The 20,351-nt window shown below is 41.6% G+C and overlaps 2 protein-coding genes and 1 long non-coding RNA gene across 13 annotated transcripts in view; 2 read left to right on the top strand and 1 right to left on the bottom strand.

The window, feature by feature from the left end:
* LOC132468955 (microtubule-associated serine/threonine-protein kinase 3-like) overlaps nucleotides 1-20,351 on the bottom strand; it is a 197,963-nt gene that overhangs the window by 126,801 nt on the left and 50,811 nt on the right. The gene's annotated exons all lie outside the window — the stretch shown is intronic.
* The window catches only part of LOC132469090 (uncharacterized), a 167,464-nt gene that overhangs the window by 109,811 nt on the left and 37,302 nt on the right, over nucleotides 1-20,351 (top strand). The window lies entirely within an intron of this gene.
* LOC132469041 (WD repeat-containing protein 76-like) lies at nucleotides 14,105-18,679 on the top strand. Of its 2 annotated transcripts, XM_060066971.1 has the most exons (6): nucleotides 14,105-14,256; nucleotides 14,509-14,601; nucleotides 16,113-16,214; nucleotides 16,391-16,483; nucleotides 16,978-17,027; nucleotides 17,445-17,790. In XM_060066971.1, exons 1-6 carry the CDS (start codon nucleotides 14,236-14,238, stop codon nucleotides 17,560-17,562), a joined length of 477 nt encoding a protein of 158 aa, XP_059922954.1. In that variant the 5' UTR covers nucleotides 14,105-14,235; the 3' UTR covers nucleotides 17,563-17,790. The 2 variants fall into 2 exon arrangements, with proteins under 2 accessions (XP_059922954.1, XP_059922955.1); XM_060066972.1 differs by lacking the exons at nucleotides 16,113-16,214; nucleotides 16,391-16,483; nucleotides 16,978-17,027; nucleotides 17,445-17,790 and adding an exon at nucleotides 18,027-18,679.

Consider the following 20,351-nt stretch of genomic DNA (forward strand, 5'->3'; position numbering starts at 1 on the left):
TACCAAGGTTGGTTATGATATGTTAAAGCGCTGCTGAGATATGGGCTTACATCCGGTTTGGCGGCAACGCCGCCAAATTTGATTGGCTTTAGCGGGCAAACGGTTTTGAATTTGACAAATCTATTCGATGTTTTTCATCAAGGATGGCCAGAAGATCATGTGTGCCAAGTTTCGAGATGATTGGACAAGATTTGTGATAGAAGTAGCATTTTGAGGGTTTTTGACATAAACCAAGATGGCGGACATATACGTCATGGCGCAATGACGTCATAGGGTGTTTTGAACTGGGCTTGGTTCAAGGAATCCAATGATACCTGGTTTGTGAAAATTGGTCGAATAGGTCGAAAGTTATGAACATGAATGCATGCACAACTTTGACCTGTTGGTGGCGCTAGAGCTGTTGGGCTAGCGACCTGAGATTCGCTCAATGGGCTAATGGGGCTGTCCTGAACCAGTGTGCCAAATTTCACAACTTTTCGCCAAGCGGTTCTATGGGCTGCCATTGACTCCCATTGAAGGATAATAATAATAATAATAATAATAATAATAATAATAGGAATTCGTACAATAACAATAGGTTGTCTCGCAACATAGTTGCTTGACACCCAATAAATATTGCTGCGAGCAGCAATGTGGGTGTCAAGCATAATCGGACTCGGTAGGCTAATTCTGCCGGATGGACGTAATCGGCAAGGGGGCTACATGAGGACCGTCTCGGAAATCGGCAATACCGACAGCCGGTGGGATGAGTAAATGGGAAAAGGACCCCACCTAGAGGTAAGGGCGCAATACAGTCTGCCTGACAGAACAAATGTCACAAATACATAGGGGTATTCGGAACAATATCCCTAAAAGAGACACAATGTAAACAAGCATCCGTTCTGGAGGTAGTTCGTGAAGCATCGAATCCAGTGGGAATTGCATTTTATATTTTAAGTGGGCGGAATGGTAAATATAGTCATTGTTGCATTATACATTAAGTACCGCTTATCGCCACACGAGTGCAGTGTCTACCCATTAATATGCGCCGTCAAGTTTGAATGGCTGTCACGGCCAAACGGTTTTGAATTTGAGAAAGCTGTTTAACACATTTGTTCAGCTTGGTCTGAAGATCATATATGCATAGTTTTATGAAGATTGGACATAATTTGTGGCCTGTGGAAATTTACAACTGATTTTGACAACTTTCAACATGGCGGCCAAGTTCTGATGTTGCAATGAGAAATAATTCATAAGCTATATAAGGAGATCTGGCAGTATCATCACACATTAAAAATAAGTTTGAAATGTACTCATGTGAAGAGAGAGGAGTTTAAACACGTCTTCATTAATTATAGCGCCCCCTAGAGGTCAATGGTCACCAAATTCATTGAGTGTCCCCATGATGATGTTATGGGTCTATGTATCAAGTTTGGTTATGATATGTCAAAGGGCTGCAGAGATATTGGCGTGTTTCCGGTTTGGCGGCATCGCGGTCGAATATCATTGGCTGTCGCAGATATTTCTGCAAGAAATAATGTGCTAGCCATACGGGGAGGTCTGATAGTATCACCAGACATTAATAATAAGTTTGAATTGTACTCATGTGAAGAGAGAGGAGTCAAAACACATCGACATTAATAACAGCGCCCCCTAGAGGTCAAAGGTCACCAAATTCATTCAGTGTAACCTTTATGGGGTCATGGGTCTATGTAACAAGGGTGGTTATGATATGTCAAAGGGCTGCTGAGATATGGGCTTACATCCGGTTTGGCGGCTATGCCGCCAAATTTGATTGGCTGTAGCGGGCAAACGGTTTTGAATTTGACAAATCTATTCAATGTTTTGTATCAAACATGGCCAGAAGATCATGTGTACCAAGTTTCGAGATGATTGGACAAGATTTGTGATAGAAGTAGCATTTTGAGGGTTCTTGACATAAACCAAGATGGCGGACATATACGTCATGGCGCAATGACGTCATAGGGTGTTTTGAACTGGGCTTGGTTCAAGGAATCCAATGATACCTGGTTTGTTAAAATTGGTCGAATAGGTCGAAAGTTATGAACATGAATGCATGCCCAACTTTGACCTGTTGGTGGCGCTAGAGCTGTTGGGCTAGCGACCTGAGATTCGCTCAATGGGCTAATGGGGCTGTCCTGAACCAGTGTGCCAAATTTCACAACTTTTCGCCAAGCGGTTCTATGGGCTGCCATTGACTCCCATTGAAGGATAATAATAATAATAAATATAGCTGCGAGCAGCAATGTGGGTGTCAAGCATAATGGGACTCGGTAGGCTAATTCTGCCGGATGGACGTTATCGGCCAGAGGGTCATGACGACCGTCTCGGAAATCGGCAATACCGACAGCCGGTGGGTTGAGTAATTGGGAAAAGGACCCCACCTAGAGGTAAGGGCGCAATACGGTCTGCCTGACAGAACAAATGTCACAAATACATAGGGGTATTCGAAACAATATCCCTAAAAGAGACACAATGTAAACAAGCATCCGTTCTGGAGGTAGTTCGTGAAGCATCGAATCCAGTGGGAATTGCAGTTTATATTGTAAGTCGGCGTAATGGTAAATATAGTCATTGTTGTAGTATACATTAAGTACCGCTTGTCGCCACACGAGTGCAGTGTCTACCCATTAATGAGCGTTGTCAAGTTTGATTGGCTGTCACGGCCAAACGGTTTTGAATTTGAGAAAGCTGTTTGATACATTTGTTCAACTTGGTCTGAAGATCATATATGCCAAGTTCCATGAAGATTGGACATAATTTGCGGCCTGTGGAAATTTACAACTGATTTTGACAACTTTCAACATGGCGGCCAAGTTCTGATGTTGCAATGAGAAATAATTAATAAGCTATATAAGGAGGTCTGGCAGTATCCTCAGACATTAAAAATAAGTTTGAAATGTACTCATGTGAAGAGAGAGGAGTTAAAACACGTCTTCATTAATTATAGCGCCCCCTACGGGTCAATGGTCATTAAATTCATTGAGTGTCCCCATGATGATGTTATGGGTCTATGTATCAAGTTTGGTTATGATATGTCAAAGGGCTGCTGAGATATTGGCGTGTTTCCGGTTTGGGGGCTTCGCGGTCGAATATCATTGGCTGTCGCGGATATTTCTGCAAGAAATAATATACTAGCTATACGGGGAGGTCTGTTAGTATCACTAGACATTGAAAATAAGTTTTACATGTACTCATGTGAAGAGAGAGGAGTCAAAACACATCGACATTAATAACAGCGCCCCCTAGAGGTCAAAGGTCACCAAATTCATTCAGTGTAACCTTTATGGGGTCATGGGTCTATGTAACAAGGGTGGTTATGATATGTCAAAGGGCTGCTGAGATATGGGCTTACATCCGGTTTGGCGGCTATGCCGCCAAATTTGATTGGCTCTAGCGGGCAAACGGTTTTGAATTTGAAAAATCTATTCGATGTTTCTTATCAAGCATGGCCGGATGATCATGTTTGCTAAGTTTCGGGATGATTGGACAAGATTCGTGATAGAAGTAGCATTTTGAAGGTTTTTGACATAAACCAAGATGGCGGACATATACGTCATGGCGCAATGACGTCATAGGGTGTGTTGAACTGGGCTTGGTTCAAGGAATCCAATGGTACCTGGTTTGTGAAAATTGGTCAAATAGGTCGAAAGTTATGAACATGAATGCATGCCCAACTTTGACCTGTTGGTGGCGCTAGAGCTGTTTGGCTAGTGACCTGAGATTGGGTTAATGGGCTAATGGGGCTGTTCTGAACCAGTGTGCCAAATTTCACAACTTTTCGCCAAGCGGTTCTATGGGCTGCCATTGACTTCCACTTAGGTAAAATAATAATAATAATAATAATAATAATAGGAATTCGTACAAAAACAATAGGTTGTCTCGCAACATAGTTGCTTGACACCCAAATATAGCTGCGAGCAGCAATGTGGGTGTCAAGCATAATCGGACTCGGTAGGCTAATTATGTCGGATGGACGCAATCGGCCAGGGGGCTACATGACGACGACCGCCTCGGAAATCGGCAATACCGACAGCCGGTGGGATGAGTAAATGGGAAAAGGACCCCACCTAGAGGTAAGGGTGCAATACAGTCTGCCTGACCGAACAAATGTCACAAATACATAGGGGTAATCGGAACAATATCCCTAAAAGAGACACAATGTAAACAAGCATCCGTTCTGGAGGTAGTTCGTGAAGCATCGAATCCAGTGGGAATTGCAGTTTATATTGTAGGTGGGCGGAATGGTAAATATAGTCATTGTTGCATTATACATTAAGTTCCGCTTGTCACCACACGAGTGCAGTGTCTACCCATTAATGAGCGCCACTCGAGTTTGATTGGCTGTCACGGCCAAACGGTTTTGAATCTGAGAAAGCGGTTTGATATATTTGTTCAGCCTGGTCGGAAGATCATATTTGCCAAGTTTCATGAAGATTGGACATAATTTGTGGCCTGTGGAAATTTTCAACTCATTTTGACAACTTTCAACATGGCGGCCAAGTTCTGATGTTGCAATGAGAAATAATTTATAAGCTATATAAGGAGGTCTGGCAGTATCTTCAGACATTAAAAATAAGTTTGAAATGTACTCATGTGAAGAGAGAGGAGTTAAAACACGTCGTCATTAATAACAGCGCCCCCTATGGGTCAATGGTCACCAAATTCATTGAGTGTCACCATGATGATGTTATGGGTCTATTTATCAAGTTTGGTTATGATATGTCAAAGGGCTGCTGAGATATTGGCGTGTTTCCGGTTTGGGGGCTTCGCGGTCGAATATCATTGGCTGTCGCGGATATTTCTGCAAGAAATAATATACTAGCTATACGGGGAGGTCTGATAGTATCACTAGACATTGAAAATAAGTTTTACATGTACTCATGTGAAGAGAGAGGAGTCAAAACACATCGACATTAATAACAGCGCCCCCTAGAGGTCAAAGGTCACCAAATTCATTCAGTGTAACCTTTATGGGGTCATGGGTCTATGTAACAAGGGTGGTTATGATATGTCAAAGGGCTGCTGAGATATGGGCTTACATCCGGTTTGGCGGCTTTGCCGCCAAATTTGATTGGCTTTAGCGGGCAAACGGTTTTGAATTTGAAAAATCTATTCGATGTTTTGCATCAGACATGGCCAGATGATCATGTGTGCCAAGTTTCGAGATGATTGGACAAGATTTGTCATAGAGGTAGCACTTTGAAGGTTTTTGACATAAACCAAGATGGCGGATATATACGTCATGGCGCAATGACGTCATAGGGTGTGTTGAACTGGGCTTGGTTCAAGGAATCCAATGATACCTGGTTTGTGAAAATTGGTCGAATGGGTCGAAAGTTATGAACATGAATGCATGCCCAACTTTGACCTGTTGGTGGCGCTAGAGCTGTTGGGCTAGCGACCTGAGATTCGCTCAATGGGCTAATGGGGCTGTCCTGAACCAGTGTGCCAAATTTCACAACTTTTCGCCAAGCGGTTCTATGGGCTGCCATTGACTCCCATTGAAGGATAATAATAATTAATATAGCTGCGAGCAGCAATGTGGGTGTCAAGCATAATGGGACTCGGTAGGCTAATTATGCCGGATGGACGTAATCGGCAAGGGGGCTACATGAGGACCGTCTCGGAAATCGGCAATACCGACAGCCGGTGGGATGAGTAAATGGGAAAAGGACCCCACCTAGAGGTAAGGGCGCAATACAGTCTGCCTGACAGAAGAAATGTCACAAATACATGGGGGTATTCGGAACAATATCGCTAAAAGGGACACAATGTAAACAAGCATCCGTTCTGGAGGTGGTTCGTGAAGCATCGAATCCAGTGGGAATTGCAGTTTATATTTTAAGTGGGCGGAATGGTAAATATAGTCATTGTTGCATTATACATTAAGTACCGCTTATCGCCACACGAGTGCAGTGTCTACCCATTAATATGCGGCGTCAAGTTTGAATGGCTGTCACGGCCAAACGGTTTTGAATTTGAGAAAGCTGTTTAACACATCTGTTCAGCTTGGTCTGAAGATCATATATGCATAGTTTTATGAAGATTGGACATAATTTGTGGCCTGTGGAAATTTTCAACTGATTTTGACAACTTTCAACATGGCGGCCAAGTTCTGATGTTGCAATGAGAAATAATTCATAAGTTATATAAGGAGGTCTGGCAGTATCCTCAGACATTAAAAATAAGTTTGAAATGTACTCATGTGAAGACAGAGGAGTTAAAACACGTCTTCATTAATTATAGCGCCCCCTAGAGGTCAATGGTCACCAAATTCATTGAGTGTCCCCATGATGATGTTATGGGTCTATGTATCAAGTTTGGTTATGATATGTCAAAGGGCTGCAGAGATATTGGCGTGTTTCCAGTTTGGCGGCTTCGCGGTCGAATATCATTGGCTGTCGCAGATATTTCTGCAAGAAATAATGTGCTAGCCATACGGGGAGGTCTGACAGTATCACCAGACATTAATAATAAGTTTGAAATGTACTCATGTGAAGAGAGAGGAGTCAAAACACATCGACATTAATAACAGCGCCCCCTAGAGGTCAAAGGTCACCAAATTCATTCAGTGTAACCTTTATGGGGTCATGGGTCTATGTAACAAGGGTGGTTATGATATGTCAAAGGGCTGCTGAGATATGGGCTTACATCCGGTTTGGCGGCTATGCCGCCAAATTTGATTGGCTGTAGCGGGCAAACGGTTTTGAATTTGACAAATCTATTCGATGTTTTGTATCAAGCATGGCCAGAAGATCATGTGTACCAAGTTTCGAGATGATTGGACAAGATTTGTGATAGAAGTAGCATTTTGAGGGTTTTTAACATAAACCAAGATGGCGGACATATACGTCATGGCGCAATGACGTCATAGGGTGTTTTGAACTGGGCTTGGTTCAAGGAATCCAATGATACCTGGTTTGTGAAAATTGGTCGAATTGGTCGAAAGTTATGAACATGAATGCCCAACTTTGACCTGTTGGTGGCGCTAGAGCTGTTGGGCTAGCGATCTGAGATTCGCTCAATGGGCTAATGGGGCTGTCCTGAACCAGTGTGCCAAATTTCACAACTTTTCGCCAAGCGGTTCTATGGGCTGCCATTGACTCCCATTGAAGGATAATAATAATAAATATAGCTGCGAGCAGCAATGTGGGTGTCAAGCATAATCGGACTCGGTAGGCTTATTATGCCGGATGGACGCAATCGGCCAGGGGGCTACATGACGACCGCCTCGGAAATCGGCAATACCGACAGCCGGTGGGATGAGTAAATGGGAAAAGGACCCCACCTACAGGTAAGGGCGAAATACAGCCTGCCTGACAGAGCAAATGTCACAAATACATAGGGGTAATCGGAACAATATCCCTAAAAGAGACACAATGTAAACAAGCATCCGTTCTGGAGGTAGTTCGTGAAGCATCTAATCCAGTGGGAATTGCAGTTTATATCGTAAGTGGGCGGAATGGTAAATATAGTCATTGTTGCATTATACATTAAGTACCGCATGTCGCCACACGAGTGCAGTGTCTACCCATTAATGAGCGCCACACGAGTGCAGTGTCTACCCATTAATGAGCGCCGTCAAGTTTGATTGCCTGTCACGGCCAAACGGTTTTGAATTTGAGAAAGCTGTTTAAAACAATTGTTCAGCTTGGTCTGAAGATCATATATGCAAAGTTTCATGAAGATTGGACATAATATGTGGCCTGTGGAAATTAACAACTGATTTTGACAACTTTCAACCTGGCGGCCAAGTTCTGATGTTGCAATGAGAAATAATTCATAAGCTATATAAGGAGATCTGGCAGTATCATCACACATTAAAAATAAGTTTGAAATGTACTCATGTGAAGAGAGAGGAGTTAAAACACGTCTTCATTAATTATAGCGCCCCCTAGAGGTCAATGGTCACAGAATTCAGTGAGTGTCCCCATGATGATGTTATGGGTCTATATATCAAGTTTGGTTATGATATGTCAAAGGGCTGCTGAGATATTGGCGTGTTTCCGGTTTGGGGGGTTCGCGGTCGAATATCATTGGCTTTCGCGGATATTTCTGCAAGAAGTAATATATGAGCTATATAAGGAGGTCTGATAGTATCACCAGACATTGAAAATAAGTTTTAAATACACGCATGTGAAGAGAGAGGAGTCAAAACACATCGACATTAATAACAGCGCCCCCTAGAGGTCAATGGTCACCAAATTCAATCAGTGTTACCTTTATGAGGCCATGGGTGTATATATACCAAGTCTGGTTATGATATGTCGAAGGGATGCTGAGAAATCGGCTCACTTCCTGTTTGGCGGCTTCGCCGCCAAATTTGATTGGCTTTAGCGGGCAAACGGTTTTGAATTTGACAAATCTATTCAATGTTTTGTATCAATCATGGCCAGAAGATCATGTGTACCAAGTTTCGAGATGATTGGACAAGATTTGTGATAGAAGTAGCACTTTGAAGGTTTTTGACATAAACCAAGATGGCAGAAATATACGTCATGGCGCAATGACGTCATAGGGTGTTTTGAACTGGGCTTGGTTCAAGGAATCCAATGATACCTGGTTTGTGAAAATTGGTCGAATAGGTCGAAAGTTATGAACATGAATGCATGCCCAACTTTGACCTGTTGGTGGCGCTAGAGCTGTTGGGCTAGCGACCTGAGATTCGCTCAATGGGCTAATGGGGCTGTCCTGAACCAGTGTGCCAAATTTCACAACTTTTCGCCAAGCGGTTCTATGGGCTGCCATTGACTCCCATTGAAGGATAATAATAATAAATATAGCTGCGAGCAGCAATGTGGGTGTCAAGCATAATCGGACTCGGTAGGCTAATTCTGCCGGATGGACGTAATCGGCCAGAGGGTCATGACGACCGTCTCGGAAATCGGCAATACCGACAGCCGGTGGGTTGAGTAATTGGGAAAAGGACCCCACCTAGAGGTAAGGGCGCAATACGGTCTGCCTGACAGAACAAATGTCACATATACATAGGGGTATTCGAAACAATATCCCTAAAAGAGACACAATGTAAACAAGCATCCGTTCTGGAGGTAGTTCGTGAAGCATCGAATCCAGTGGGAATTGCAGTTTATATTGTAAGTCGGCGTAATGGTAAATATAGTCATTGTTGTAGTATACATTAAGTACCGCTTATCGCCACACGAGTGCAGTGTCTACCCATTAATGAGCGTTGTCAAGTTTGATTGGCTGTCACGGCCAAACGGTTTTGAATTTGAGAAAGCTGTTTGATACATTTGTTCAACTTGGTCTGAAGATCATATATGCCAAGTTCCATGAAGATTGGACATAATTTGCGGCCTGTGGAAATTTACAACTGATTTTGACAACTTTCAACATGGCGGCCAAGTTCTGATGTTGCAATGAGAAATAATTATTAAGCTATATAAGGAGGTCTGGCAGTATCCTCAGACATTAAAAATAAGTTTGAAATGTACTCATGTGAAGAGAGAGGAGTTAAAACACGTCTTCATTAATTATAGCGCCCCCTACGGGTCAATGGTCATTAAATTCATTGAGTGTCCCCATGATGATGTTATGGGTCTATGTATCAAGTTTGGTTATGATATGTCAAAGGGCTGCTGAGATATTGGCGTGTTTCCGGTTTGGGGGCTTCGCGGTCGAATATCATTGGCTGTCGCGGATATTTCTGCAAGAAATAAAATACTAGCTATACGGGGAGGTCTGTTAGTATCACTAGACATTGAAAATAAGTTTTACATGTACTCATGTGAAGAGAGAGGAGTCAAAACACATCGACATTAATAACAGCGCCCCCTAGAGGTCAAAGGTCACCAAATTCATTCAGTGTAACCTTTATGGGGTCATGGGTCTATGTAACAAGGGTGGTTATGATATGTCAAAGGGCTGCTGAGATATGGGCTTACATCCGGTTTGGCGGCTATGCCGCCAAATTTGATTGGCTGTAGCGGGCAAACGGTTTTGAATTTGACAAATCTATTCAATGTTTTGTATCAAACATGGCCAGAAGATCATGTCTACCAAGTTTTGAGATGATTGGACAAGATTTGTGATAGAAGTAGCATTTTGAGGGTTTTTGACATAAACCAAGATGGCGGACATATACGTCATGGCGCAATGACGTCATAGGGTGTTTTGAACTGGGCTTGGTTCAAGGAATCCAATGATACCTGGTTTGTGAAAATTGGTCGAATAGGTCGAAAGTTATGAACATGAATGCATGCCCAACTTTGACCTGTTGGTGGCGCTAGAGCTGTTGGGCTAGCGACCTGAGATTCGCTCAATGGGCTAATGGGGCTGTCCTGAACCAGTGCGCCAAATTTCACAACTTTTCGCCAAGCGGTTCTATGGGCTGCCATTGACTCCCATTGAAGGATAATAATAATAATAATAATAATAATAGGAATTCGTACAATAACAATAGGTTGTCTCGCAACAAAGTTGCTTGACACCCAATAATAGGAATTCGTACAAAAACAATAGGTTGTCTCGCAACATAGTTGCTTGACACCCAATAATAATAATAGGAATTCGTACAATAACAATAGGTTGTCTCGCAACAAAGTTGCTTGACACCCAATAATAATAGGAATTCGTACAATAACAATAGGTTGTCTCGCAACATAGTTGCTTGACACCCAATAATAATAATAGGAATTCGTACAAAAACAATAGGTTGTCTCGCAACATAGTTGCTTGACACCCAATAATAGGAATTCGTACAATAACAATAGGTTGTCTCGCAACAAAGTTGCTTGACACCCAATAATAGGAATTCATACAAAAACAATAGGTTGTCTCGCAACATAGTTGCTTGACACCCAATAATAGGAATTCGTACAAAAACAATAGGTTGTCTCGCAACATAGTTGCTTGACACCCAAATATAGCTGCGAGCAGCAATGTGGGTGTCAAGCATAATCGGACTCGGTAGGCTAATTATGCCGGATGGACGCTATCGGCCAGGGGGCTACATGACGACGACCGCCTCGGAAATCGGCAATACCGACAGCCGGTGGGATGAGTAAATGGGAAAAGGACCCCACCTAGAGGTAAGGGTGCAATACAGTCTGCCTGACCGAACAAATGTCACAAATACATAGGGGTAATCGGAACAATATCCCTAAAAGAGACACAATGTAAACAAGCATCCGTTCTGGAGGTAGTTCGTGAAGCATCGAATCCAGTGGGAATTGCAGTTTATATTGTAGGTGGGCGGAATGGTAAATATAGTCATTGTTGCATTATACATTAAGTACCGCTTGTCACCACACGAGTGCAGTGTCTACCCATTAATGAGCGCCACTCGAGTTTGATTGGCTGTCACGGCCAAACGGTTTTGAATCTGAGAAAGCGGTTTGATATATTTGTTCAGCCTGGTCGGAAGATCATATTTGCCAAGTTTCATGAAGATTGGACATAATTTGTGGCCTGTGGAAATTTTCAACTCATTTTGACAACTTTCAACATGGCGGCCAAGTTCTGATGTTGCAATGAGAAATAATTTATAAGCTATATAAGGAGGTCTGGCAGTATCTTCAGACATTAAAGTTTGGTTATGATATGTCAAAGGGCTGCTGAGATATTGGCGTGTTTCCGGTTTGGGGGCTTCGCGGTCGAATATCATTGGCTGTCGCGGATATTTCTGCAAGAAATAATATACTAGCTATACGGGGAGGTCTGATAGTATCACTAGACATTGAAAATAAGTTTTACTTGTACTCATGTGAAGAGAGAGGAGTCAAAACACATCGACATTAATAACAGCGCCCCCTAGAGGTAGGGTGTTTTGAACTGGGCTTGGTTCAAGGAATCCAATGATACCTGGTTTGTGAAAATTGGTCGAATAGGTCGAAAGTTATGAACATGAATGCATGCCCAACTTTGACCTGTTGGTGGCGCTAGAGCTGTTGGGCTAGCGACCTGAGATTCGCTCAATGGGCTAATGGGGCTGTCCTGAACCAGTGTGCCAAATTTCACAACTTTTCGGCAAGCTGTTCTATGGGCTGCCATTGACTCCCATTGAAGGATAATAATAATAATAATAATAATAATAATAGGAATTCGTACAATAACAATAGGTTGTCTCGCAACATAGTTGCTTGACACCCAATAATAGGAATTCGTACAATAACAATAGGTTGTCTCGCAACATAGTTGCTTGACACCCAAAAATAGGAATTCGTACAATAACAATAGGTTGTCTCGCAACATAGTTGCTTGACACCCAATAAGAACTCATACAAAAACAATAGGTTGTCTCGCAACGTAGTTGCTTGACACCCAAATATAGCTGCGAGCAGCAATGTGGGTGTCAAGCATAATCGGACTCGGTAGGCTAATTCTGCCGGATGGACGTAATCGGCCAGGGGGCTACATGACGACCGTCTCGGAAATCGGCAATACCGACAGCCGGAGGGATGAGCATTATGTGGGAAAATGACCCCACCTAGAGGTAAGGGCGCGATACAGCCTGCCTGACAGAGCAAATGTCACAAATACATTGGGGTATTCGGAACAATATCTCTAAAAGAGACACAATGTAAACAAGTATCCGTTCTGGAGGTAGTTCGTGAAGCATCTAATCCAGTGGGAATTGCAGTTTATATCGTAAGTGGGCGGAATGGTAAATAGTCATTGTTGCATTATACATTAAGTACCGCATGTCGCCACACGAGTGCAGTGTCTACCCATTAATGAGCGCCACACGAGTGCAGTGTCTACCCATTAATGAGCAACGTCAAGTTTGATTGGCTGTCACGGCCAAACGGTTTTGAATTTGAGAAAGCGGTTTGATACATTTGTTCAGCTTGGTCGGAAGATTATATATGCCAAGTTCTATCCCTAGTGGTGAAACAAAACACAGTTTGGAGATGGAAAGGGTGGCTCTACTGATGGAGGTATAATGTGCAATACATATCTTACCTATCCATAATTACACCATGTTCACGGCATTGCCAGTATAAGAGCTTTTCACCTGTCATGTTTTTTGCACTATACTTCCTGTCCAGCTCAGCTCAAGCAGCCCAACAGTTGGACACTTAAGCTGTTTTGTGGTTACTTTGCAGTTCATTTTTCTTTATCTATTACGCTCAGTTTGGAAAATATTCTTACTCCCTAATCATATTGTTAATATTTCTGTTTCCAATTGTATTGTGTACCATTGCTGAGAGTTTCTCATCATATCTCGTTATACAAGTATCTTTACTGTATAATGACAATGACGTTTCATTCCATTTCAGGTAAAAAAGAAGATAAGGGATGAGGCCCTCATCAAGGAAAAGATGCAGCGTACATTCTCCCTCAGGAGACAGGAGGTTCTCCAGGAGCCAAAGATTCCAGAGTTTTTCAATAAATGGCCAGCACTCTTTGACGTCATTGAGGCAAGTGTGAATCTGAAGTTTAGTAACTTGTGTATTCAATGTCACACATTGTCACACATGTGGTAATTGGTCTGCACTTCAATAGCGCTTTTGTGCAGCCAACAGGGCTCGACAGTGCGACTGTTTTGCTCGCATTTGCGAGTTGATCATTTCCAGTTCGAATAGCAAATTACATTCAGTCGCATCAGTGCGACTCCAACAGAAACTGTAGTACATGCAGTCCTTCCGTGACATAAATATTCTATTTTCTCACACACATTTGCATTGTTTGTCTTTCCTGATTTTTGTTAAGGCAAAGAGCCAGTTATAACATAAAAAATTAGCAGGGTTAGGATTAGGCTAAAGTACTTCATTTGTTTCAAAATGACATCTTTACCAAAATTGCTGAATTTTCATTGTGCTGCTAAAAAATGTTGTGTGCTACTACATTTTTCAGCATGGTAGCACAAGTGCTACTTGGAAAAAAGCTTAGCGTCGAGCCCAACCCAAACCTAAGTGCTTTACAATGGCTTTCTCTCATTCACCCAGTTAACAATTCAATGGCGGCAGCCAGCTGCTGTGCAGTGCTCTAGCCTTGCTCAAGGACACTTTGACATGTGGACAGTCAGAGCCAGGATTTGAACCACTGACCTTTGGTCTATGATTGACCCCTTTACCAACTGAGCAACAGCTGCCCCTGTTTAAGTCTGTGTCCTGTCTCTGTTGTCTTTTACAGATCAACTTGGAGTTTATGCGGCTGACAACTGTACCACTGACCTCAACATTTTTGAGGGAACTGGACCGCCTGACCGGCGACCTGATCAGGGTTTTCAACACTAAAGGGGGAGCTGCAGGGGAAAAAATCTGAGCCATGATGGCAAAGATGGAGAATGTAAGTATTTTTTTGGTCTAACCCAGGGGTGTCAACCTCATACGCCATGGGCCAAAATTAAAAAATGTGTACAAGTCAAGGGCCGGACTGGTTGTTTATTGAGAACTTATTGAAATTACATTTTGCTTTAATGGAGTGTAGTGAAACCAGTTGAGTTCAGGATGGTCAAGGAGGGAAATGTTAGTGGCTTGACATGCGTGTTAGTGTGTATCTGACACTGACCAGCATGGAATCATGCAATGTTTGTTTCAGAATCAAGACATCAACGTGAGGCGTGATTGCGTTTTGAGATGTCTCAGCATCTACCTCTGTGAAGACCTGGACACATTGGTCAAAGAATACGTGGTAGGTATGTCATCTTTCTGTCCTTTGTGCCAGATGTAATTAATTTCCCTCTAGGTGCGCCTGATAACATGTGGTGTTCATGAGAATGGGATGGGCATTAGGTCACATTGACCTTGACCACCAGCAGTGGCGGCGCCAGAAATAATTTGTTGCAGTTGCTTAACAGTTGCTGTATGAATTCAAGAGGTTGCTGGTCAAAAAAAAAAACCTTGATCAAAACACCTGAATTTGGCAGAGGCACGGCCGGGAAGACATTTTCGGAACGGGTTGGGGTGGTTGCGGTCCCGTACGAGGCAAGTTTACAGTACAGTAACAACACAGACTAATCGCACCACTGTGATTGAGTGTGATCGTATCATTTGACAGTTCAACGTGTGCTATCTTTCTCCCTCTCCCTCACACACGCACAGACATAAAGACGTAAAGACATAGAACAATATAGAGGAAGATCTTTAAGAAGGCCAACATGAAAATAGCCCAGCGGCATGTACACATTCACTGCTAGTCCAGGTGGCACTGCGGCCACACGACATATAACAAACAACATAGTTCTCTCAATCAACAGCCCGTCAGCAGTCCCCCAACTATAAGGTTAGCTGTCCTGTCAATAGTGGTGAATTGCACATCTCAGACCCACCGTCGCCACGGTACATTCCAAAGCATTCACATTAGTTGCGCGATACGTCTCAAATGTAGGCCTATGTGGAACATTAATACAATAGTTGCTATTATTGTTGATACTATTATACTTCATAATACTTCTATTAAGGGCGGATCATACCAGGCTACGATAAACCCATCCTTTGGCATGAGCCAAACCTAGAATCTAGTTCAACTTCAAAACAAAATCACATGGGCCCCAAGTCAATATGCTGCGACGGGCAAACTTAATAACCAAACGGCCTACCTTAAATCGATGTCTTGATCACAGGACGTCTTGCAATATTCCACTTTAATCCATACGGTTTAACACACCAACATTGCTAGCAAGCATGTGCTAACATTGTATTGCTAATTCAGAACTGTGTAGGCTACAATATTTTCTTCCGTTTCTTCAGACATTGCCCACATCCAAAATGTGTCATGTATAAATATATAAGCCTATGCTAATTATATTATTTTAACTAAAAGGAGGTACCGTATTACAACAAATTAATATATCAAGACACATCGTGTGATTCACAACACAAAATGAAAAAATAACTGTTAGGAGATCTCACGGGAGTAGACTGGATGACGATCAATCCTGTATTTAAACACCAACTAGTAGGTTTAGTTGAACTTATTTAATACCATTTTACGGAAAATCGCATTATTTCAAATATGAGTTTGACAAAAAATCAGGGGTTGCTCTGGGGTTTCTGAGTAATTGCTTGGAGTTGCTATAGCAACGGCAAGCAACCGTTTGGCGCCGCCCCTGACCACCAGTAGTTCGTCATTGGGTCCAATGGGTTGTTTGTTTTGAGTAAGAAATTCCCTCAAGGCAATGGTGGTAGTGCTGTCACTTGTAGGAAGTAAATCCAAATGGTCCGGAGGGGCCTGAGGTGAAGGGACGGGTCCTGGCACCTAAGCGTCTCCAATCTGCCAGCAACAATTCTGCCCCAAACAAGAAGGTGAGTACACAGAAACTTGATAGTTCTCATAAAGCAGCAGTTATGTAATTGACACCCGTTTTGGAAATGTTATTTAGTAAGAAATGCCTTTCAGATTATGTTAGTTCGGTTTTAATTCTTGATTCTGATCAGCTTGATTCTCGTGTGTGTGTGTGTGGGGGGGGGGGGGTCAACAGGATGCATGTTGTGGACTCTCAGCTTATGAGCTCCAACGCCTGAAGAACATCGGGGAGAGGGAAGCCTTCTTGTCGTCCTTGATGTTATTGCAAGTAAGTGGACTGGAACTCTAACCAACACAAGGTTGATCGACTTGTCTCTCTCTCCCCCCCCCCCTCTCTTTATCCTACCACACTTTGTCTGTCTCCCCCTACTCTCTTTTTTCTGTCTCCCTCCCCCTTTCTGTGTCTGACTATCTCCCTCTGTCTCCCTCTTCTCTGTCTCTCCGTCCTTCCTTTTCTCTCTTCCCCTAGGTCTTCTCCCTCTCGGTCTGTCTCTCTCTCTCTCTGTCTCCCACACACTTCACACATATAGCTTTATTGTGTGTTACCTCCTATCACAGTGTAACTTCACACATACATAAAGCATGGGATTTTAAAAAGGTGTAAAAGTAGGGCGAAATTGTTACTTCTCAATTTTTTCTACAATGAGGTTTACAAAGATAATGCAATTCCTGTCTTCATCCTTTACCATACCTTGTATTGTATTTAGGGCTGATATCTGTGGAGAGAAATAAAGGGATAATTATTGTTTTTTCTGTCAAAAGGCAGCTGAGGATCTGAGGCAGACTATAAAGCCAAAGCCGGATGTGAAGAGGTAAGTCATAAAACAGTGTAGTAGTAAGGATACTTTGTTTTGTTTTGGCTGTTGGGGCTGATTCTATTTAGTAGAATGGGGCATTTGCAAGGGTTGATGGGTTAGGGAAGAGAAGGTCAGGATAGGAAGTGATTAGTTCCTTCTATTTGCTAACAGGAAACAGAAGGAGGTTAGGAGAGAGGGAGGACGGCATGAGAGAGGGTTGGATAGGAGGGAGGAGTAAACCTTACCCTATGAGGAGATTAGGAGAGATGGTGGAGGGTAGGAGTGAGGGAGCAGTAGGTTTGCCTCTTTCCTACTGTCCTTTCACCCTACTTTGGCTCTTTTAGGTATTGGTTACTTATGAGAATATTTTCATAAACCTCACAGATTTTTTACATTTTTAAGGGATGTTTTCTTTGACTTTTATTGTGGCAGGTCAAAGGCTTCGTTGGATAAAGTGCAGTCTCTTCTGTCTTCCCGGAAATCCTTGTGTCTTAAGGAAGCACAAAACCTTAGCCTCAGAGTAGGACGAACCTATGAACATGTAAGTTAGTCTCTTATGTTTCATGTGCACCATTAAATATTCACTAAATTAAAGGATTACCGTAAGAGTATTAATTTTAAGCAATGAGACACGACATGCCATTCTTTACGGCACAGAGTTACCACAAACACGGTAAGGAATGGCATCTAGATTCTTTGACACAACCCTCATTGTGATCAACAATGCTCAAACACCACTTTTTTTTTTAATCATATTTAAATAGTTGATGATCATTGAATGTACAACATAACGTGACTTTTTGTTTTGTTTTCCAGGCTTTTAGGGAGTCAAAGATCTTGAGGTCATTGTAACCTTGAACACCATCCCATTCTCATGAACGCTATATCTGCAGTGCCTTAAGGGATTTTTTTCAAATTAACACGCACTTGGCCTCAATGATGAGCTGCTTAGAATTTGGTGGTCAAAGGTGAGGGTGACACAGCTCATTGTTCTCTGTTCCCTCCATCTTTCAGGACATCGAATGCAGTGAGGCCGAGGCAGATGTCGCAGGGACAACCATGGCAATCTACACCGTTCAAGCTGAGGGTGATGATCATGATGGTCCTGGTGGACTCTTTGCAGATGTCGGTATGGTCCTGGAAGGGGTCAAAGTTCTCAACAACCTCAAAAGTATCAACCATGCATGCGTAATGCTTTATGGGTTGATCTATGCTCTTAATTTAAGCTATCCAAAAAACTTGAAGTATACATTCGAAGCTTACCAGAAGATCCTGATGGACCAGGAATCGTCCAAGCCTTCCCCCAAAGTACGAGCACTGAAACTCAAATTGCTCAGGTGACTCTTTTTTTGGGGTGGGGTGGTGATGGGAGGAGGAAGTACAGGAAGAGACCGCCCATACATGCTGATAACCATGTGATTTATAGTGTTCCAGTACGTTCACAACCTTGAAGATTCACACATCGAACACACAGAAAGCTAGAAACGGAAGGTGCTCAGTTAACTATGTTCTACTACTATATGTTTAATGTTGTTGAGCCTGTAGAGTTTGTTCTGTCCTTTCAATATATCCCATTACTGTGATCGTTCCAGCAGATACAGATGTAAGGAATGTTGTTGAGCCTGTAGTTTGTTTGTTTGTTCTAGATCTAGAAAAAAGAGCAGGTCCTTTACTGCCATTCTAATGCATTTTGATTGAATTTAAGCTTAATTGTTATGTATCTTAAACACATACTTTATTCATCTTGAATAGGTAACCTAATTACTATGTAATTCAAACAAATATACTTAATGTATTCTAAATGTATAACCTGAATAATATGCATTTAAATTCAATAAATTATATTAATACTGAATACATAAACCTGAGGAATATGCATTTCAAATGAATAGGCTTTATTACACTGATGCATATGGATCATGTAAAGTTTATTAGGTAGGTTTATGTTCAAAATATTTAAAAAATCAAATGGAACTTTGTTATTAATTAAATTACATAAATCTTAAAAGTTAGGGTTAAATATTTCTGTGAGTGTAGTTGATTGTAGGCCTATACATATTTTGAATTTAATTTTTATTTATTATTTTTGTATTTTACTTTTCATAATCACCTGTCAAAAGGAAATATACTATAGGAAAGGATCCCAAACTAGAACAAAACAAATAGAACAAATATAGTTGTACAAATTCTTTAATTAATATAACATTTATTTAATATTTAATATATTTAATATGTATGTAATATAATATTTGTTTAATATTTCATATATTTAATATGTATTTAATATAACAATTGTTTAATATTCAATATATTTAATATTTATTCAGCAGAACAAAGAAAGTTGTACAAACTATGTAAGAGAACATTTATTTAATATTTAATATATTTAATATTTATTTAGCAGCATTTAATACCTGAACATATTCAAAAACAAAAAGGGATTCTTAAAAGGGTTTTAAGAATATTTATTGTATATTTTTATTGCAAATATTTATTTATTGCATTTCATTTTCCTATCTAATTCACATTTAATCTTTTCTTATTTAAGTAAACTGCCAGATTTATTATTATAAACCCTGTCTCCAGTCTTTAATTCATATGTTTGATTTCACCACTCCCAACGAACCTATGACTGGCCCAGTCGCGTAATTTTCTAGTTCTAAGCGAAGTGTTACACATGCATCTGAAGAACGAAGGGTGCAGGTTTGCTGGTAAAGGGTAAGGAGGTTTGATAGATAGGATGGGGCCAGATCATGAAGAGATTTAAAGACAAGCAGAAGGATTTTGTATTTAATGTGGTAGTGGAAAGGGAGCCAATGCAACTGTTAACGGATTGGAGTGATGTGATCGCAGGGCCTGTTGCAGGTGAGTCGCCTTGCAGCAGAGTTTTGGACATACTGAAGCCTAGTTAAGGTCTTAGCTGAGATGCCATTCAGTAGAGTATTGCAGCAGTCAAGCCTTGATGTTATGAATGCATGAGAGTAAAGGGAGAGGCGGAGTTTGGAGATGTTTTTTTAGATGGAAGAAGGATATTATGGTGATAGTTTTGATGTGTGAATCGAATGAGAGTAAAATCCAGTATTATGCCCTGATTTTTTACTTCAGCAGAGGTGATAGTGAATATTCGGGGATAGATATCTGAAGATGCTCTATTTTTCTTTTAGAATGTTAGGGTTGGAAATGAGAATAGCTTTTGTCTTATCTTGATTGAGTTTGAGGAAGTTTTGAGTCATCCAGGTGGTAATGGCATTTAAGCAGCCGACCAGGTAGGATAATGATTATTATGGGCAGGCTTGGTGTGAAAGTAAATCTGATTGCCGCAACTTCTATGCAGATGAC

The sequence above is a fragment of the Gadus macrocephalus genome, chromosome 12, assembly GCF_031168955.1.
Source record: "Gadus macrocephalus chromosome 12, ASM3116895v1".
NCBI classification, from domain to species: Eukaryota; Metazoa; Chordata; class Actinopteri; order Gadiformes; family Gadidae; genus Gadus; species Gadus macrocephalus.

Excerpts from the sequence above, each read along its gene's own strand:
- LOC132469041 (XM_060066971.1), top strand. The coding sequence starts at position 14,236 with ATGATGGCAAAGATGGAGAAT. Across the intron at positions 14,602-16,112 it reads CATTGGTCAAAGAATACGTG|GAAGTAAATCCAAATGGTCC; the intron begins GTAGGTATGTCA and ends TGTCACTTGTAG. Across the intron at positions 16,484-16,977 it reads CGTCCTTGATGTTATTGCAA|GCAGCTGAGGATCTGAGGCA; the intron begins GTAAGTGGACTG and ends TTCTGTCAAAAG.